General features: G+C 39.7%; 1 protein-coding gene across 3 annotated transcripts in view; it reads left to right on the plus strand.

Moving 5' to 3' along the window:
• COLEC11 (collectin subfamily member 11) overlaps nt 1-18,636 on the plus strand; it is a 48,916-nt gene extending 30,280 nt beyond the window's left edge. For 2 of the 3 annotated variants that reach the window (XM_080387828.1, XM_080387829.1), the window contains exons 3-7: nt 735-806; nt 13,545-13,616; nt 14,335-14,388; nt 15,724-15,819; nt 15,976-18,636. In XM_080387828.1, coding sequence (XP_080243954.1) covers nt 735-806; nt 13,545-13,616; nt 14,335-14,388; nt 15,724-15,819; nt 15,976-16,385 — 704 coding nt within the window. In that variant the 3' untranslated portion in view covers nt 16,386-18,636. The remainder of the gene's footprint in view (nt 1-734; nt 807-13,544; nt 13,617-14,334; nt 14,389-15,723; nt 15,820-15,975) is intronic. The other variant, XM_080387830.1, reaches the window with a different exon arrangement.
• The last annotated feature ends 386 nt before the right edge of the window (nt 18,637-19,022 follow it).

Raw genomic sequence — 19,022 nt, forward strand, 5'->3', positions numbered from 1 at the left:
AATTTTACATCAATGGCAAACTACAATAGTAGTACAATGGTAGGGGGAGAAGCTCAGTATCCCCAGATTTCCAATGAAAGGCATCAGGGAAGCAAACATTTACAGAAACTGATGTTTAAATATGCTGATTATAATAATATGCCATGAGCCATGTGCATGTAAGTAAAATGTACAGTGGCTCATGTCACAGAGAAAGGCAGAGTATGTAACTGAGAATATGGATTAGGAGATACTCTTCCGTGCCTAAAAAATGATTCTCTAAATGACGGGTGTAACAATGACTTCCTATGGGCCTCCATAAATGGCATAAGCACTTTTTTCTTTAAAAAAAGTTACAAAAAAAAATTGAGGTTATAGTTAAGCCATTTTCACTTGAGACTTAAGCATCTCCTTAGCAGATATTGTGGAAGTGTTTGATGAATGCAGACTCAGAAGTACCATTGGGCTTTTTGGAGGTGAATGAGTAACATCCACAAAACTAGACCCATTGTATGAGATTTCAGTAATGTATTGACCTTAGTTTTGTCAGTGTCTATGCCAATTGCAGGAAATTCTGTTCTCCGTGCATCAAGTAAAGCTGTTAAGTCAGGTTGCATCTGCTTTTATTTCCCCCCACTCTTGTTATAGTAGGTTTTTATTTTCACTGGGGAGAATGACACTCTTGTCACTGCCACCAACAGAAAATAGTCCTGGTTTAATATGATTCTTCTTTTTATTTCCTTTTGTATCAACAGGAGAGGCTGGAGAAAAGGGGGAGAAAGGTGCTCCAGGTCGTCCAGGCAGAGTTGGGCCTCCAGGAGAAAAAGGTATCTTTATTAAAGAAGATATTTTGAAAGTCATTGCTGACCAAATGCTGCCTTTTCTTGTGAGGCAATGAAGATGGGGATTCTCTCTCTCTTTTCTGGGTGACTAAATCATCCTTGGACATTTTCATGTACTATTGTTGTGTTTTAGCCCAGCCCCCCCCTGCTGCTCTCTCACACCACTGTGGTGGGATGGGGGAGAGAACTGAAATGGTAAAAGTGAGAAAACTTGTGGGTTGGGACAAAGACGGTTTAATAGGTAAAGCAAAAACTGTGCATGCAAGCAAAGCAAAAGGAGTTCATTCATTGATTCCCATTGCAGGCAGCGTTCAGCCATCTCCAGGAAAACAGGGCTCCATCACATGTAATGGTTACTTGGGAAGACAAACGCCATCACTCTGAACATCTCTGTTTCCTCCTCCTTCCCCCAGCTTTTATTCCTGAGCACGATATCATCTGGTATGGAATATCCCTTTGGTCAGTTGGGTTCAGCTGTCCTGGCTGTGTCCCATCCCAGCTTCTTGTGCACCCCCAGCCCACTTGCTGGTGGGGTGGCGTGAGAAGCAGAAAGCATAGCCTTGGTGCTGCGTAAGCGCAGCTCAGCAGTAAAGAAAACGTCCCTGTGCTATCAACACTGTTTTGGTCACAAATCCAAAATATAGTACCCTACCAACTACTACGAAGAAAATTAACTCTATCCTAGCCAAAACCAGTACAACCGTATACACTTATTTGTAGACTAACTATTGTTTTCTGGTCAAAAAGATTCATTTTGGAAAAAAAACCTTCTTGAATTTTTAGAAAGGTCTCTGTGAAGAAAGGCATCATAATGTCTTCTTCATAGTTTGCCCTCTGCAAATGAATATCTCCTATTAGAGCAGAGGGAAAAAAACATGAGGCTCAATTTTCTTATTTGCTTTTTTTGTAAATGTGAACATTCACAATACCTTAATTAAAACCACTGAGGGCAGGCAGTAGGCCATAATAGGCAGAGGTGGCCATGAGTGATTCCACTTCTTTTGGATCGCAGTTCGGTAATATTTATGGAAATATGATGATAATGCTGTTTGCATTGTAGTTAAAAAATATTTGGAGCTTGAGTGGAATGGTGTTCAATAGTATTCAGCTATACAGTTAGAGAAAAACATGGCATTTCTGTCTTGCAGAAAATTCTGTCTTTTCACATTTGTTTTTATCCTGAAGAAAGGAGGAAATTTGACCTTCATAAGTTTTCCAGGAGATGCACATTCTGAAAAATTCACATTAGGAGTAGCCAAAACCTTTTATTTCAATATTGAAATTAAATATTTGACATTCCTGTCATCGGAACGATGGATTTAGTTAGTTTTTACTGAACTGAATTTACAAGCTTCCTTTCAAAGCAATCACAGTGGTAATTTACACTTCCTTATGATGATGCACGATCTGTTCTATAGTTCTTTCAGGCAATTATGGGAGTCTGATACCTGCAGTTTTCCCTGGGACCAAAATCCATAGCCAGAGCTCTTCCCCCTACAATGCATTGAAAAATTTATAACTCCCGTGAGGGGTGTGTGTATTCAGCCAGTGTATTTCCCTTACGGAGTTGTACCCTTCAAGGGCAACTCTTATAAAAAATATTGGAACTAAAATTTCAACTTTTGCAAGGTAATGCAGCATGAAGAGAAGTTAAAGTACCACAGAATAATTTAGGTTAAAAGGTCATAAAGAGCTCATGTAGTCCAATCTCCTTCTTAAAAAGGGCAGACTTAAAATTAGATCAGGTTGCTCAGGGTCTGGTCCAGTAGACTTTTGAAAATCTCCAAGGATGGAGAATACACATCCTTTTTGATCGGTCTGTTCACTAGTGTCAATGTGAAAGACCTTTTTGTTAGGGCCAACTGAAATTTTTCTTGTAGCTTGTGATCATTGTGTCTTGTCCTGTCACTGTGGGTCTCTGAGGAGGCTGCATCTTCTCTACAAACCACTTGTAGATATTGGAAGGCTGCAGATAAGTCCCCTGTACCTTTCTCTACTCCAAGCTAAATAAAACCATCTTCAGCTGGACTCCATTTTGCTTCTCTTGTACCAGGGCCCAAGAATCTCTGGGTCCTTTTAGGCAAAGGAGTTTTTTAGCCAGCCATTGGCCAGCCTTCATCAGTGCATCACAGGTGAGGAACTTAGTTTCTGGCTGAATGCATGATATTCATGTCAACACATTCCTGCCATTTGTCAAGCTTCTCCTGACTGGCAGTGCTGCCCTGCAGCACACCAACCACTCCTGCCAGCATGGGGTTCCTGGGAGACTCACAGAGGAGCCTTCCACTTCTTCCTCCTTGTCTCTGATGAAGGACTGGTTCCTGAGGAATGGCACTCATTATCAGCTGCTAATTAGGCTTCAGCAGCCTTGCAACAGCCTCAGCTAGCCCTTTCAGCATCCTTGAATGCCTTCTGGCCAGTGCCATGAACCTGTGTGCATCCAGGTGAAGTAGTTCCTAACTCAGTCGTCCTCTACTGTGAGTAGCATGTCCTTCCCAAATCTTTGCTACCAGACATGAAGAACTGGGAGGCCAGAGAGCACACCTTGCCAAGGCAAAGAAAGCACTAAGTACCTTAGCCTGTCCTGTGTCCTTTGTCACTAGGCTCCCTTCCTCCTGAGCAGAGCACCCATGTTATCCTTGGTCTCTCTTTTTTTTTTTTTTTTTTTTTTTACTGCTGCCTTAACTTACTGTCTTACATGTTGTCTTTCATACCCATAGTGGAGGCCAGCTCCAGCTGCACTTTGTTGTTACTTCATCCCTTCGTGCCTGGGGAATACTTGTATATTACTTTTTGGTAGCCTGTCCTGGTATCCACCTCCTGCATGCTTCCTTTCTGCATTTGGTCTCAGTTCCAGCCAAGCTGACCTTCTGCTTGCAGCAGAATCTGCTCATTTTCCTGTACACTGCAATGGGTAGTTCTTATGCTTTAAGGAAATTGTTCCTTAAGACTGAGAAGCTCTTTCTGGGCCCTTTTGTACTTCATAGCTGCCTCCAGTGGGATCCTGTCTATGAGTTCCCAGAACAAGCCGAAGTCCAGAAGCCCAGGGCTTTTATCCTGCTGCTTGCCTTCTTCACTTCCCTCAGAATCTGGAATGCTGTTATCTCATGAAGGCAGTCACGGTCACTGGAGCCAAGGCTGCTGTTGACTATTATATCCACAGCCAGAGGGTGTGTGAATAACAGGTCAAGACTATTATCTCCAGATGGAAACCCAGTACTTGCATTAGATAATTGTCCCTGATGCACTTTCTGGATTGATTGCTCCTTATGGTGCTGCTCTTTCAGAAGATGCTGAAGTAGCTAGCCTCTGATTATGGAGCTCTGACAGTTAAAAGAACTCTTCACATCCAGTCCCTCTTCTTGACAAGTCAGTCTGTAATGAATGCCCACTATGACGTTCCCCTTGCTGGCCTCCCCTCTGAATCTGATTTCCAGGCTTTCAGTAGACCAGTTGTCTGTTAGGAAGCAAAGCTCCATGCATTCAAGGTGCCCACTGTCCAGAACATAACCCTTGTCTTATCGTCCCTGCCTGTCCTTCCTAAAGAGCAATATCCATCCACTGCAGCACTCCTGTTGTTCTGGCTGTCCTGTCATACCCGGGCAATTGATGTCATTAAACAGACTCTCAGTTCTTCCAGTTTTTTTCTCAGACTGTGATAATTTTTGTACAAGTGTTTGAGATGGGCATGTGGTCATACTGCTTTCTCATGGGGAGCTTGAGAGCCTCTCCTGTTGTGCTGTCTTGCATGTTTCTCTAGCTTGGCATTTTATCAAATCAATTCCAAATGTTGTGGACCATCTGAGAAGTGGAAATATTTTTTTTCAGTCAGGCTGATCCATTGTGTAACATTTAATTTATACATTTTATACTGCAAAATTGCATTTATTTGGAAAATCATTATAATAAGGAAGGCTTGATTAACTCTAATGATAACTTTCCAGTTTTCCATACCTCCAAAAGCCCAAAATTCTGATGAGACTGAAAGAAGAAACACTGAAGTGAAAATTCACTGCAAGGAAAACATACCTGAAACAGAAAAGAGATGAAAGAAAATTGAATATTAATGCATACTATATCTGTATTTTTCCAGGCAGTGCTTTCAGGTTAATCACAGGCAAAATTTCTTAACCGCTTCTGTAGTAACATGTTTTTTACTCTTTATGCATCCAGATTTGACTTGACAAATGTATTTTCTTGGAATATTTGGTAAACAACTTTATTTTAGCATAGTAAGAAATTTCTACAAACTAGCTCCTGTTTAAAGTGAATTCTAATTAACTAATCCATTAATGCTGTATATCTTGTAGATATTTGTCTTCATCAACTCCTTTCCACAAATGCTTCTCTAAAGAACAATAGTTGCCTTAAAAACAATTTGGGCCAAAATGGTGCCAGATTTCATCATGGTACAATATCCAATGTATTTTCTGAGTGTCACAGTGTTGACTGGATAAGCAAACAGACTTCACAGATGTAATTTCTACCGTATGGCAAGGACACAGAAGAATAAACCAGCCTTGACCTAGAAAAAACATTGTCTTCTTTTCAGTCTTTAGTTAACCTCCACAGACCGTGTGTAGTGCCCAGACCTGAAGTTAAGCTCATGCATAAATACTTTTCTAGACTTTCAAGCTGAATGAGAGTGACTCAACTGTATATTCTCTTTGAGCAGTCCAAGGGTTTTCCCCTTGGTTATCCAGAAGCTGGAACTTTGACGCAAAAATAAAATACAGCAATTATCTTGGAAAAAATCATGTAAGCCAATAACACTGAAATATCCAACACTGACATTTTTTTCATATTAGGTTTTTCATCTTATTTATGGAGGGATAAGAACTGAGCATCATTTGGAGTTTGATATTTTGTTCATGATGTTCTCAGAAATAACTAGGTAATTACCTTTTTACTGGACAGATCATGTAATATCCATTCATGATCTGCTTTTGGGCTTGCTTTTTTCTGTTTTTAACCTCTTGATGGGCATACACCACTGATGTCTTTTAAAGTGCTGGCCAAGTATTTTAAAACCTCAGTTGGTGTAAAGCTTAGACCCGTGATCCAGCTACTTAACATATAACTTAGTGGATAATGAAGGATGGATGAAATTGCCTCACTTTGCATTTGCCCTTTCTAAGAGCATACTTGGATGATCACAGCAGCCCTGTTTCTGTGCATTAGCCTGTTAAACTTCAGTCGCTGTGTTAACATGTGTTTGACCCCCTGTATTTCTATTGAAGCCTGATAATTGCTGTCTTGTTGGGCTAATATTTGGCTTCTGTTGATGGAAACTGCTAAATTTCATTGTATTTTTCTGCTAGTTGAGTAAGTGATGGTTTACATGAGGGAGAAACTGTAATTCTCCTGCAACATTTGTAGAGTTTCCTACTTCTGTTGTTAATTTACATTATCAAAATCACAGTAGTGTTTTTTTTTCCTTTCCCCTTTCTTTGTTTCATTTCTCAAGCAAGTTCATCTGAGGAAAATGTGCTTAGTTTCTTTGAACTCCTTAGGTGTGTAATAATCAGTGAACAAGTAACTTACAAAATAAATGGTTTTCTTATGATATATTTGCCCTGAAATGAACACCTTAAGGTTAGAAGGTGCTGCAGATGTTTTTATCATATCCTTTCCTCATGATATTTTGAGGTTTTGGTAGTTTAGAAACTGATAAACTTTAAAACGTTTTGGTGCTTACCTGAAATCAATCTGGTTCTCTGTCCTGATGTTTCAGGGTGACATCACACATCTTGATGTCTTTGGGCACTGATTAAGGTTAAATTCCACTTACTTTCGTCATTGCTTTTAATTAATTGTATAGGTCAATTATGATGCATAGCATGTCAGCAGAATATAAAACTGTGTTGGCCTCATGTAAAGCATAGAGCACTGGATTGAGTACAATGGCTGATTCAGATGAAAGTAGCATGCACTGCAGTGCAAGTTTTGGGGTGTGAAGTTGATAGATGTAACTTTCTCCACTTGCACTAATTGCTGTACTGTGCTTCACCATGTTGGGAGTGAACTCTGTATAACTGAATCAAGACCCAATCTGTGAGGCCATAGCTTCCATGCGTACAAATTCCACACAGCTATTTCAATAACAATACTGTGAATATTCCAGGAGTAGCATGGATTCTGCTTATGGCAAACAAAATAAGGAGGATAGGGTGAGTTTACTGTTGGAACTCTTCAAAGGAAGAGTACATTAGAGTATTTTAATTTCAGCCTTTATACGTTATACCTCTTTTATACTCAGTTATTATAACGGTATGTGAAGCAGAGTCACCTACTATTCTTAGGCTTGGAACTCAGCTGTCTCTACCTTTGCACTGTTAGCACAGTGATCGTGGCATTTGCCAGCTAACACTTTCCCAGGTGATTCTTGGGCACATTTTGGGAGCTAACACAATGAGCAGCTTGCAAGTGATTACCCTGGATTGAAGACTAAGAGAATTTAATATTGTGGAGTGTACCATTCTTGGCCACCTAGTTCTCACTGCCAGGGAACAGTCCCAGGCATTTAGTTTACTAGTACAGGCATAGCCTCTTAAGTGGGAGAGAAGACTCATTAATTTAACTGGATTGGAGCCAGAGTGCTCAGTCATTTGTAGAATCAAATTCTAAAGAGAGGTAATAATATCTTAATTTATATTTTAGTATTACTGATTGCTCATTAATATGTAATCAATCAATCCTTTACATTTCTGAGTCAACTTTTACATGAATTTATTGCTCGCTAAGGAGTAGTGCAGGCAGGATTCCATATAAAAGTCCTGACATTGGCAGTTGTGGATTCACAAAGTGGGTATCTGGTTCAAAACTGTATTTGAATTCCACCTGAACTCAATAGGATTTTCAGAAAATCCCTGCTAAACTGAGTGGATAAAAAGATGGCAGATGGGCTTCAGCGTAAATAAATATATTGCCTAGGGACATTAGGGATGCATGATTTAATCATACTTACACGATGCCAAACCCCAGAACTGTCACTTAAAACTCAAGAACTGCTCTGAAGTCATTAGCAGCAGCTCCAAAGCCAACAAAACACTACCCATCATCAGAAAAGACACCTAGGACAAAACAGGAAGCTCATTTTTGCAGCTGATTTTGCTCTGTATAAAAGCCTGATGTGCACTGTCTCAAGTAGTGAATGGGGTTCTGGCCTCTGTCTGTCAAGAAGGACATGAGAGGTCAGAGAGGGGCACCAGGAACGTGAAGAAGATGGAGGAGCTGCCTCATAATGAGAAACTGGACAGATTGAGACTCTTGCATCTGTACAGAGGAGTCTAAGGAGGATATGATCAAGGTCACAGAATCCCCAGATCCCATCACACTGGAACTAGGAGGCACATACTGAAACCGCTGCGGGACTTTCAGCAACTCCACCTGCAATGGACTACAGATTGTGGCTGGAGTTGCATGATCTCCCTGTATTGCACCTTCTGCTTCCACTGTGGGAATCAAAGTCTTGGGCTGGAGTGACCAGTGGCCTGAACAAGCTTGATGTTATGTTGTAAATGTAATTCTGACAAGATACATGCTTCCTAAGGGTAGTTATTTGTATTTGTGTGCATCTGAATATAAACTCCTCCATTCAGGAATGGACCATTCCTATTGGAAATTACTATTTCCATTTCTTTTGTTTTGAATGTACTTTAAGATCCTTTAAACTTCTCTGCTGCCTTCCTAGATTGTTTTTTTTTTTTTTTTTCTTATCATCTTTTGTTTTCTTTGCAAATTTTCCAGCCTTTCTGATTTCTAGTCAGTATGGATTGATAATAGTTTCCTCTTTCTCCCCCCCCACCCCCCCACCCCGCTTTTTGTTATGCAAAGCTTTCAAAGTTTCACTTTGTCATTAACATACCTGTCTAACATGACTGGGATGAATTGCTGCTAAGAGGTGTTTATTTCTCCATTGCCTACCAAGGGAGCTTAGATATATAGCTTAAACTAAAAACCTAGCTTTCAGGTGGCTAATGCTAGGTGAAATTAATTTGCCCCAACTACATAAAATACCACCTGGGATTATCCACTGTTCGTTCATGTAAGATTTAACTGTATTGTCACCACTGTCCCTAGTCAATTACCAACCTTCAGTGGTGTGGAGAATTCAGGTTATTTATCGTAAAGCAGAATCACAGAGTGGTCAGGGTTGGAAGGCACCTCTGGAGACCATCTAGTCCAACCCCTGCTAAAACAGGGTCACCCACAGCAGGTTGCACAGGATTGTGTCCAGGCAGGTTTTGAATGTCTCCAGAGAAGGAGACTCCACAGCTTCTCTGGGCAGCCTGTGCCAGGGCTCTGGCACCCTCAAAGGAAAGAAGTTCTTCCTCACATTCAGGTGGAACTCCCTGTGTTGCAGTTTGTGCCCATTGCCCCTTGTCCTGTCGCTGGGCACCACTGAAAAGAGCCCAGCCCCATCCTCTTGGCACCTGCCCTTGAGACATCTGCAGGCATTGGTAAGGTCCCCTCTGTCTTCTCTTCTCCAGGCTAAACAGTCCCAGCTCTCTCAGCCTTCCCTCATAAGGGAGATGCTCCAGTCTCCCCATCATCCTTGTAGCCCTCCGCTGGGCCGTCTCCAGTAGTTCCCAGTCTCTCTAGAACTGGGGAGCCCAGCACTGGACACAGCACCCCAGATGTGGCCTCACCAGGGCAGAGCAGAGGGGCAGGATCACCTCCCTCCACCTGCTGGCCATGATCCTCCTGATGCACCCCAGGGTCCCACTGGCCTTGGCCACCAGGGCACACTGCTGGCCCATGGGCACCTTGCTGCCCACCAGAGCTCCCAGGCCCTTCCCCGCAGAGCTGCCTCCCAGCAGGCCAGCCCCAGCCTGTACTGGTGCGGGGGGTTATTCCTGCCCAGGGGCAGGACCCTACACTTGCCTTTGCAAGCAGTACTGTAGTCTATTGGTATATTCAGAATTTTCTGATTTCCACTTGCTAATAGTTTTAAAAAGTTAGATGTCCTGAATGTAGATTACTGCCATACCATAACATCATTATTTCCTTTAAAAATACTGTTCTCATTCTAGTCAGGCTAACTATTTGCATTGGGAATACTGACTGCTGTGAGACTAAGGAGGTACGCTGAGGGAAAACATTGCAATTTTGGTCTGTATCTTACATTATTTTTCTAAGTGTCCTCTGCAGTTTGCTGTCAAATATGACACTAAAGTCAAGAGGCCGTTGTTCTGGTTTGGTACACTTCTACCTTCATTGTTCGGTAGGTGTCTGTGATGTCCGCTATGTCAAATCATGAAGAATTTCTATCTGATTTGTCTTCAAATTCTTAAGTTCGAGATCCTTAAGTACTGCTGTCTTTCCTTTGACACGATTCAATTCCATTTGTCTGTGACAAGGTGATTTTGTGTTTCTGCTGGGTTTGTCTTTTTGACACCTTTTTCTTTTTTTAAGTAGTTTTATACCTTCCTGTCTGTTCCAATTAATGCTGTCTGAAGAGATTTGGCATACTGTATGAAGACCCCCAGTTATACTGTTGCACAGAGCTAAAGCCCTCATTTTTTGACTTGTGGTGCAGCCCACCATCCATCTCTGGTATTTTATTTCTTCTCTTGTTTGTGGGTCTGAAAAGGCCACCAAGGAAATTATTTAGTTTCCATCTCTTCAGTTACTTCCAAAATCCTTTAAGTCTCCTATAATTAGTTTCAGTGTTTCCCACCTCCATTTGAGAGGTGACAGATTACTTACTTCATATTCTCCATTCAAACTTTCTGTTAGATTTCCTACTTTTGGTCTATGGAGATTTAATGTCTTTCATTGTCCTAATTTCTTTCCAGCTCTCACTTCCTGATTTCATTAAGACTCTTTAGACTGCATTTTTGGCAATCATAGGGACACTAAAAAGGACTTTACAAAAGGTATTAAAACTTTTGAAACCCTCAAGGCAGATGGGTCTCTCTTGAAACCTTGTGATTTATTCTGCAGAAGAAGCAGAATAAGCAAGCCCCTGGAGCAGAAGCAGGGGTTAGTCACTGTAAGAGAAAACCAAATCCAAACAGTTCTTTTAATGAGCACAGGAGACTTAATGTATGTCTTCATTGTTTGAGATAACACACTTTTACTTCTGAGCAGATCACGTAGCTATTACTGGCTATTACTGAGAAGTAGTTCGTTTTCTGGGCAGTATTTATGAGAAAGAAAGTGAAATAATTTGATATATGGTATTTTATTTATGCATTAGATCAATATGGTTAATTAATTTCAGGTGTAGCAACCTGGAAAGAGAAAGCATTCAAACATCTGACAATCTGTTATGGTAATCCTAATTCATAAATATCCAAAGCAAGACAGGTCACTTTCAGAGCAACTTGATAAACTCATTATAAGCTGACACTTTAGAGATTTTCAAGGAAATGCCCTCTCGATATGCTATCTATATTGGATAAATACCCAATGGTGGCATCTGTACCTTTATAACCTGCACAGCCCAAAGGATTTGCATCAGACACGAATCTGTTGTGAAAGTGAGGCTAAATTCTAGAAAGTAGAACTTCAGCTAGCTGAAGGGATTACTTCCATTCTTCCAATCAGAATATAAAGCATAAGAGAAAAATATTTTTGGTTTCTGGTAAAATTTCCTATTTGAGTCCATGTCCAGTAGTGACTGAATTTGATCCTTGTTGGAAACAAAGGAAAACCATCGATTGTAAGATTTGCCAGTAATTAATTAGACCAAAAAGCCATACACATTCGGCTTTTCTCAGTTCAGAGGAAATTATTTCTTTTTGACTCATGCCATCAAGTGACAGTTACTTGAGACTTCATGGAGTAATGTAGAGGACATCTCTTGGCCCAGTGGTGATCAGTTTATATTCTGAAACTTGCTACTGATTGCACTTTTAAGTTAAAGGTAATAATGAAATGGATCTTAAAATTATCTGGCTCTTAAAAATACATCGGGGAAACTTGTGACTGTTTGTCCAGTTGTAGTAACAACAGAGGGCAACAGATCTTCAGTTGTCATAGATCCACAACTGACACTGAACTATGACAATTTACACAAGTTTAGTTGCTGGATCCCTTTGGTAGATTTTCCTCCTAACTTATCTTATTGATTCCTTGCTCCTGTGTAGCTGAACAGTGCATAACAATTGTTACTTTGAGGAAGGAAACAATCTTTTCAACAATCATTGAAAATACTGCATCACTATTGCCTAAAGCAGCCTCGTTTTGGGTTTCTGCAGGATGGGAGTCTCAGAAAGCATTTGGCTTCTCGTCCCTGTAGTCCCTCCGTACCTGCTTTCCATTAACACTGTATGGTACAGTGTGAAGCCTATCTTATATGATGTAGCTGTACGGCTGCCCTGCCACCAGGCCACATTTCTCCTTGAAATTATGATACAAAGAGTCCTAAATCTGATGGGAGAGCATTAGTTTGCTCCGGTGTTGCACCCAAAAAAGGGTATCACCAATGTACACTGAGATGTGATACTGTTTCCTGAGGCTCCTTGTGCCATAGGGGCTGCAGCATCAGGCAAATTCTGCCGCATTCACTGCATAGTGAGTGTAATGATACAACAGGTCTCACTTCGTAAGTCTCAGAAAGTCTACCTAAAACAAATCAGGAAATCTTTAAACCAATACCATAACCGAAGTATCATTTAGAAATAATAATCTGACAAGTTTGGACTATGTAGACTTTATTGACTATAAATAGCTTAGTTTAAGCGAAAACCTTCAGCCATGTGTAAACCTCATGTATTTACTATATTAGGTGACTAGTGCTTATTCGTTTCAACTGCTTATCTTCTAAACTTGTAGATGAGCTCTGTAGACATGGGGTTGAATGAGGCTTTGCTATTACAGGCTAAAGCTCTCTCAGGTTCACACCATTAAGATAATTATTTTTCGTAATGTTTGAGAAATGTCATCCAGAAAAAGCATATGATGTAACAGGCATGCTTTATCTGTTTTATTAAGTGACATCTATACTTGGACTGTGACACACATTTTATTAGCAGTGCTTCAGCTTGGTTTGTGAAGACAGGGATGAAAAAGAAACTGCCTTGTTCTAGTGCAAATTCGTTTTCCCCTGAAGCCATTCTAATATTCACTTTGCATCACACAGGAAAGTACAACTAATAGAAAAGAGGTCAAAGTCAGACAAAGCAAGTGAATCAAGCTGTCTTATATTAGATTTCTGGGTATGCCTCATGAAGACAGATAGGTGACTGGCTGGTTCATGCAGATTTGTTGGCAATGTCAATTGACCTTAGGAGGTGGATAGTTGCCTTTTACTTGTAAAAACACAGCTAAGTAATGTGATTTTTTAGCAGCTGCTTTGCTACAACCGCACTTTGAGGTATTCTGTAGAACTGTCTTTAAAATTCTACATTGCTGGCTTGAGTCAGACTTTTTATCAACATGTGCATGTGCCCGTATATATATATATGTATAAATGTTTATGTAAGATTTCCATTAATTTTCATTTTTTATTAATGTAATCTTCAAATGCAAGAGCAAAAAATGAGCATGTGACTGCTTCCACAGTGTCTATGTTGTATAAATAAGCCATTAAGCCCAAATTCAGCCCTCACTGTGGAGCTACTGTGTTAGATGAAACTGTCAGTTGTGCTTGGATCTGTCTTGGATCCTTTAGGTCTTCTCAGCTCTGTGATAGCTTTAATCCATTGATCCATCTGTACTAGAATCTGAATGAATCAGACTACATTGTGTCTTTTGTCTTTCTGTTACGTGTAGGAGAAATGGGGGACAAAGGACAGAAAGGCAGCATGGGACGGCATGGAAAAATCGGTCCTATTGGTTCAAAAGGTACGCTTAGTTAAGTTGTTTTTCCATTTATGTTTCAGTTGGAAAATCTGTGATCTTTTATGGTTGAGAAAAATACAGGGCTTGAAAAATAAGTCTCAGAGGTTACTATAATAGGGAGTTTCTCACGCTGTAGTCAGCCAGATGACTGAGATCTCTCAGCCAGTTACCTTTCGCTCTGACAGCAGTATATTTAGCCTTAAAACGGGGTGAGAATCCTGGTTTAAGGCTCAGTAAAGAACTTCGTGCACCATCACACAAGTGTGGACAGTTACAAGAAGTAGATGGGAAAATGCACTGTATTCTGGCAAATTTTAAGAGCCAGAAGACTTGAATTCTGATCTTGCATACTCCATAGGCTTCCTGTGTGACTTTAAGTCATTTGAACCAATGTTTACTTAAGCATCTAGGTTATGAATCTAGATCTAGGCACCAGCATAGCGTATCCAGCCCTTTTCCCTCTGCAGTGTTTGAACTTACTGGTTCTGTGAAGTTCATGAATGTCAAAAAATGGATATTGGTACATGTTCTTTGTGTTCAAGTTTCACAGCTTTGGTTGGCCTCTGTTGTGGAACACCTAGGACAGAAAAATCTTTGTTTTTCCTTGGGCATATTTCTACTTTCCACATTTGAATGTTACAACAGAAAAAATAAGTATGTGCTAAATGAACTGTTGACCAAAAAAGCTGCCTTAGATTTACATTCTTTTTCCTGTCTTTAGGTGAAAAAGGAGATAATGGTGACATAGGACCACCAGGTCCTAATGGTGACCCAGGTAATCCATGACACACCTTGTGTATGTGAAGGATTTTACGAGGTGCATGCATTATCACCAACAATACATGTCTGTTTACATACTGGGAGAAATAATGAGTAATATTTGTATAGGCACTGTAATATTTCACTGCAATATTTTCAAATTACTTAGAATTATTGAAGGTGCAGTAGTTGCTGGACTTGTAGTGTATTTGTTGAAGCAATGTCTCAGAGTTTATCGGAGGTATAATCACTCCTGAAGACTAGCAGGAACTAAAGTGCAACTGTCCGTATCATTCATCACCATTGCCAAGGGACACGTATGCATATCACACTCTGGCTTCCAGCCAACAAAAAGTTGGAAGTGCCTGGCCCTCCATGGATTATTGTTATAGAAGCAGGAGATTACCAGGAATACAGATCTTCCAGAGAAAAATGTCAAAGCCTAGTGTAAGAAGTGTAAGCCGTACAAAAGTAGCAGATTCAGATTTTACCCAATTTGTTCTTTCAAAGGTGAGGTACAGCAATTACTTTTCTCATAAGAAGGTAATCTGTCACTCTAATTCTTGAGCCAGAGTACCATATACCTAGTCATCAAGCACAGTTTTGCGGTATAAGTACCCTAGGCTTAGGCTGACTTAGACAGCTAAACTGACTAATTGGGTGGTCAAATGCAGATTTGAATAATTACACACAGAACTGGAAACTGGAATTTATCCTTGTTTTGAAATTTGAGCTCACAGATACAACAATTATCCTTTTAGTATTCTCATTCAGATTATCTTTGTCAAACTAATACAGATTTGGGTTAATAGATGGTTTTCTATTGTCTATTATTAGAAGAAGTACTGTAAATTCTGTACTTTCAAAAGTACAGAACTACATTTTGCAGGTAATTATGCGCTTTACATGTTTGGAACATTAGCCTTTTGGATCTACAGTGTTATGTTCCTCCTGAGGAACAGGCAAACAATGTGCTGTGCAGATTTTTATTGTGGAAAATGTACTCTTTGGAGAAGACTGAAGAGAATAATTTTACTCAAAATGAAAAATTTTGACAAATGTTTTTTGTTTTAAAAAAATCTGTATCTTTTTTTGAAGGGAATATCTGTCTGTGTTTAGGTTAGCACTAATCACGCAAGGCTGAAGCTTCATGGGACATGAACTGAGCTGTTCTGGATAGGCCAGGGCACTCATGAGAACCATGCAATGGTGCAGGGTAGCAAAGGCTCTAGGTTTCTGTCTGTTATTTGCCAGACAGCCCTCTTCAGGGCTGCCGGGCAGGACCTTTTGTTTACATAATTATTGAAATTAGATACCTTTTTGATTTTGGTGTGTCTGTATCATTTCACAGGCATCCCCTGTGAGTGCAGCCAGCTAAGGAAGGCTATTGGTGAAATGGATATCCAAGTGGCCCAGCTGATGACAGAACTAAAATTCATAAAAAATGGTAGGTTAATTTTATATAAATATTTTCCTTTCTTGTTCCCTCATTTTACCAGTGTAATTGCTCATAGAAAACGTCACTGTTCCGCATCTGACTTGTGAAGCTATTTTGGGGTGTACAGTAACTTGGTTTATAGAAATGCGAGTGCTCACTTTTCAGCACTGCCCTCCCCCGCAGCTGTTGCTGGTGTGCGTGAGACAGATAATAAGATATATCTGCTGGTGAAGGAAGAGAAAAGATACAAGGAAGCCCAACTCTACTGCCATGGAAGAGGAGGAACGCTGAGCATGCCCAAGGATGAGACTGCCAACAATCTGATTGCCTCGTACATCAACCAAGCTGGGCTAACCAGAGTTTTCATTGGGATTAACGACCTAGAGAAAGAGGGAAATTTTGTCTATTCTGACAGATCGCCCATGCAGACCTTCAACAAATGGCGCAGTGGGGAGCCCAACAATGCTTATGATGAAGAGGACTGTGTGGAGATGGTGGCATCTGGAGGATGGAATGATGTTGCATGTCATATTACCATGTATTTTGTCTGTGAATTTGACAAAGAAAATGTCTAAGCTTGTCTGCTCTTTCTTTATATTAAGACAAGTTTTTAAGCAGATTGTACAAGTTACGCCATGGTAATAGAGTACAAGTGGTATTTTGCAAGTATGTGGCATCAGTGTTGTACAGCTGTAAATACAATTTAGGTATTTCAAATATCAGTATTTACCCTTCAGAAGGGAAGAGAAGTGATAAGATATAGCTTGGTTTTTCTGTAGGAAAATATATGTATTTAGATAAAAATGTGGTTTGGGGCTAAATTCTGCTCTGACAACAGGTAACAAATGCAATTGTGTGGCTGTAAGGGAAGGCAGAATTTGGCCTCTAGTTGATGGAATGATTATTTCTGAAGAAGTAGATTCCTGATATTTTAGCTTAACAAAATTTTTAGTTATAAATGTTAATTGCTTGTAGTGCTATAGGGATATTTCAGCAAATATTTTGTATACTGTAGTTAAGTACAAATATTACTGTAAGTTTTTTGGATATGAAGGTATTACAACTTTTTTTTTTTAAACTGCAAAAGCAAATCAACAAATAAGGAGTCCTACCAATTTTGTAATGTGTATTTACAGATGTATGACAAGGAGGCACTTAAGTAAACTGAATTTTAGTGCTTTTTAGTGCTGCGGGAGGACAAAGTTCTTATAATTTAGGACTGAAAGAAGGATCCCAGCTAGATGGGTGTTTTGTTTTGGGGTTGACTAAAGGTAAAAGTAAGGTTTTGGTTTTCTGAATTCTTTAGCTGAACATGATTCAGTGCATGAACTATTTCAGAACCCAAATAATTTCTCAGAGTAAGCACGTTCCACATTTGTATAAGATGATCTTGGTGCATCTTGTTACAAAACAAACAGAATACCAGCCTTTCACGATTTAAGGCAGACTTCATAAATAGACAATGAATCTCATCAAACCAGTTTAGCTAGTAGTTCCCTTTGGTAGGAAAACAGCTTACATGTTTACTCAGTTTGTAAGGATGACCCCCTGAAAAACAGCAGAAGTTTCCAAAATTTTCCTGATTATGTATATAGCATTAATAAATAATTTTGCACAAATAATTTATGTACCCAATTTACAATTGCATGTGATGGAAAATATGATGCGTATTTTAAAAAACAACAACATATTTTCACAAAGGTAACGATGAATTACTTTGGATCTTCCTAAGAGCCAGTTGCATATCTTACCTTGCTGCTAGGCATAGAAAGACAACTGCAAAATCTCTGACTGTGTTTTTTAAGGAATATCTTACACAGTGGTTTAAGATGATTTTTAAGGAGAAATTATCCTTTGTATAACATAGTTATAAAAATACATATCTGATCATTATGGGAGATTGGTCTACAGGATATCCACAGTGGATGTGGCAGTGGTCCCAGAGATTTCACTACCACGAGGCAAGACCCGCTCATCAACTCTACAGTGCTATGGTATATAAACAATCGATGGCCATAAAATTCTGTTTATATCTACAGAGTCTGACAATATTTGATGCAATGCTATTATTACATACCTAAGAAAACAAACCATTTTGCTTACTATAGTTACTCTGTGAGTGTGAATGCATTTTATATATATATATATATATATATTTGCTATTAATTTTGAACATCAGTAGTAAATTCCTATAATATTTGAATATTGGCCCAGCTCCAGAGCAGTCACTCTAAGAAATGAACGGACCTTTGATTGCTTTACTTTCTTTCTAATAAAGGTAGGTATGATTCCTATATGTTAGGTGTTCTTCCAACTATATATTGAAATCTATGAAATGATGCGAATAATGGCTCTACAGTAATATTCAAAGACTCTTTACAGAATTTGCAGGGAGGTAACAATTCCACTGAAGCAATTTGTTTAGAATAGCACCTTTTGAATATTATGATTGTTTTCTGCCTGCTATAGAAATCCTCAGAAACCATTTAAATCTCCAACGTACTTTTGTTGAATCATTGTAGCTATATTAAAACAGTCCAAACCTGAGTTACAGATATCTGGAGCTCCATCATTATGTATGTCCTGAAGTTGCTAACTTTATTTTTCACCCAGGTTTTGAAAGTCTCTGTTGTAATGTTCGATTTCCTTCAGAAACATGAAAAGAGGCCTTTTGAGGAGGTGGGAAGCTTTTTCAGATGCCAGATTCTCCTATTTTAGCTGGAAGTCACATGATGTTTATAAAGATTGCCTTGATGTGTAGAGCATTTAAGCAGTCTCAATTTCTGTTAAAATTTAAGATGAAAAATAAAGTCAATGGAAAAAACATTTATTTCCCCCGGTTTTCATGTTCTTCAGGATATATTTTTGCAGCTCATGATATATGAGAAAGGAAATTAGCTGTATTGTTAGAGCCCTGTACGTTGTCTTCAACAGTCTTTATTTCACTATTTGGGCAAGGGGAGCAAGGCTAGTGTGTACGGTCTCCCCCTGTCCTGCAAGGAGTAAAGACTGCACATCTTACCCCTGCAAGGAACTGGGCAAGAAATGATGGAGGGGCTGGAAATGAATGAGCCCTTCATCATTTCTTTCACCCTCCAGTTGCTGACCCCCATAGGTGGACCCTTGCTGGAGGCAGAAATCAATGTTGCATGTGGTGCTTGGCCTGCGTGACGCCTGCTGATGCGCATGGTAAGACTTCCATTACTTTCAGT

This window comes from Falco punctatus (assembly GCF_963210335.1).
Source record: "Falco punctatus genome assembly, chromosome: 5".
Taxonomy (NCBI): domain Eukaryota; kingdom Metazoa; phylum Chordata; class Aves; order Falconiformes; family Falconidae; genus Falco; species Falco punctatus.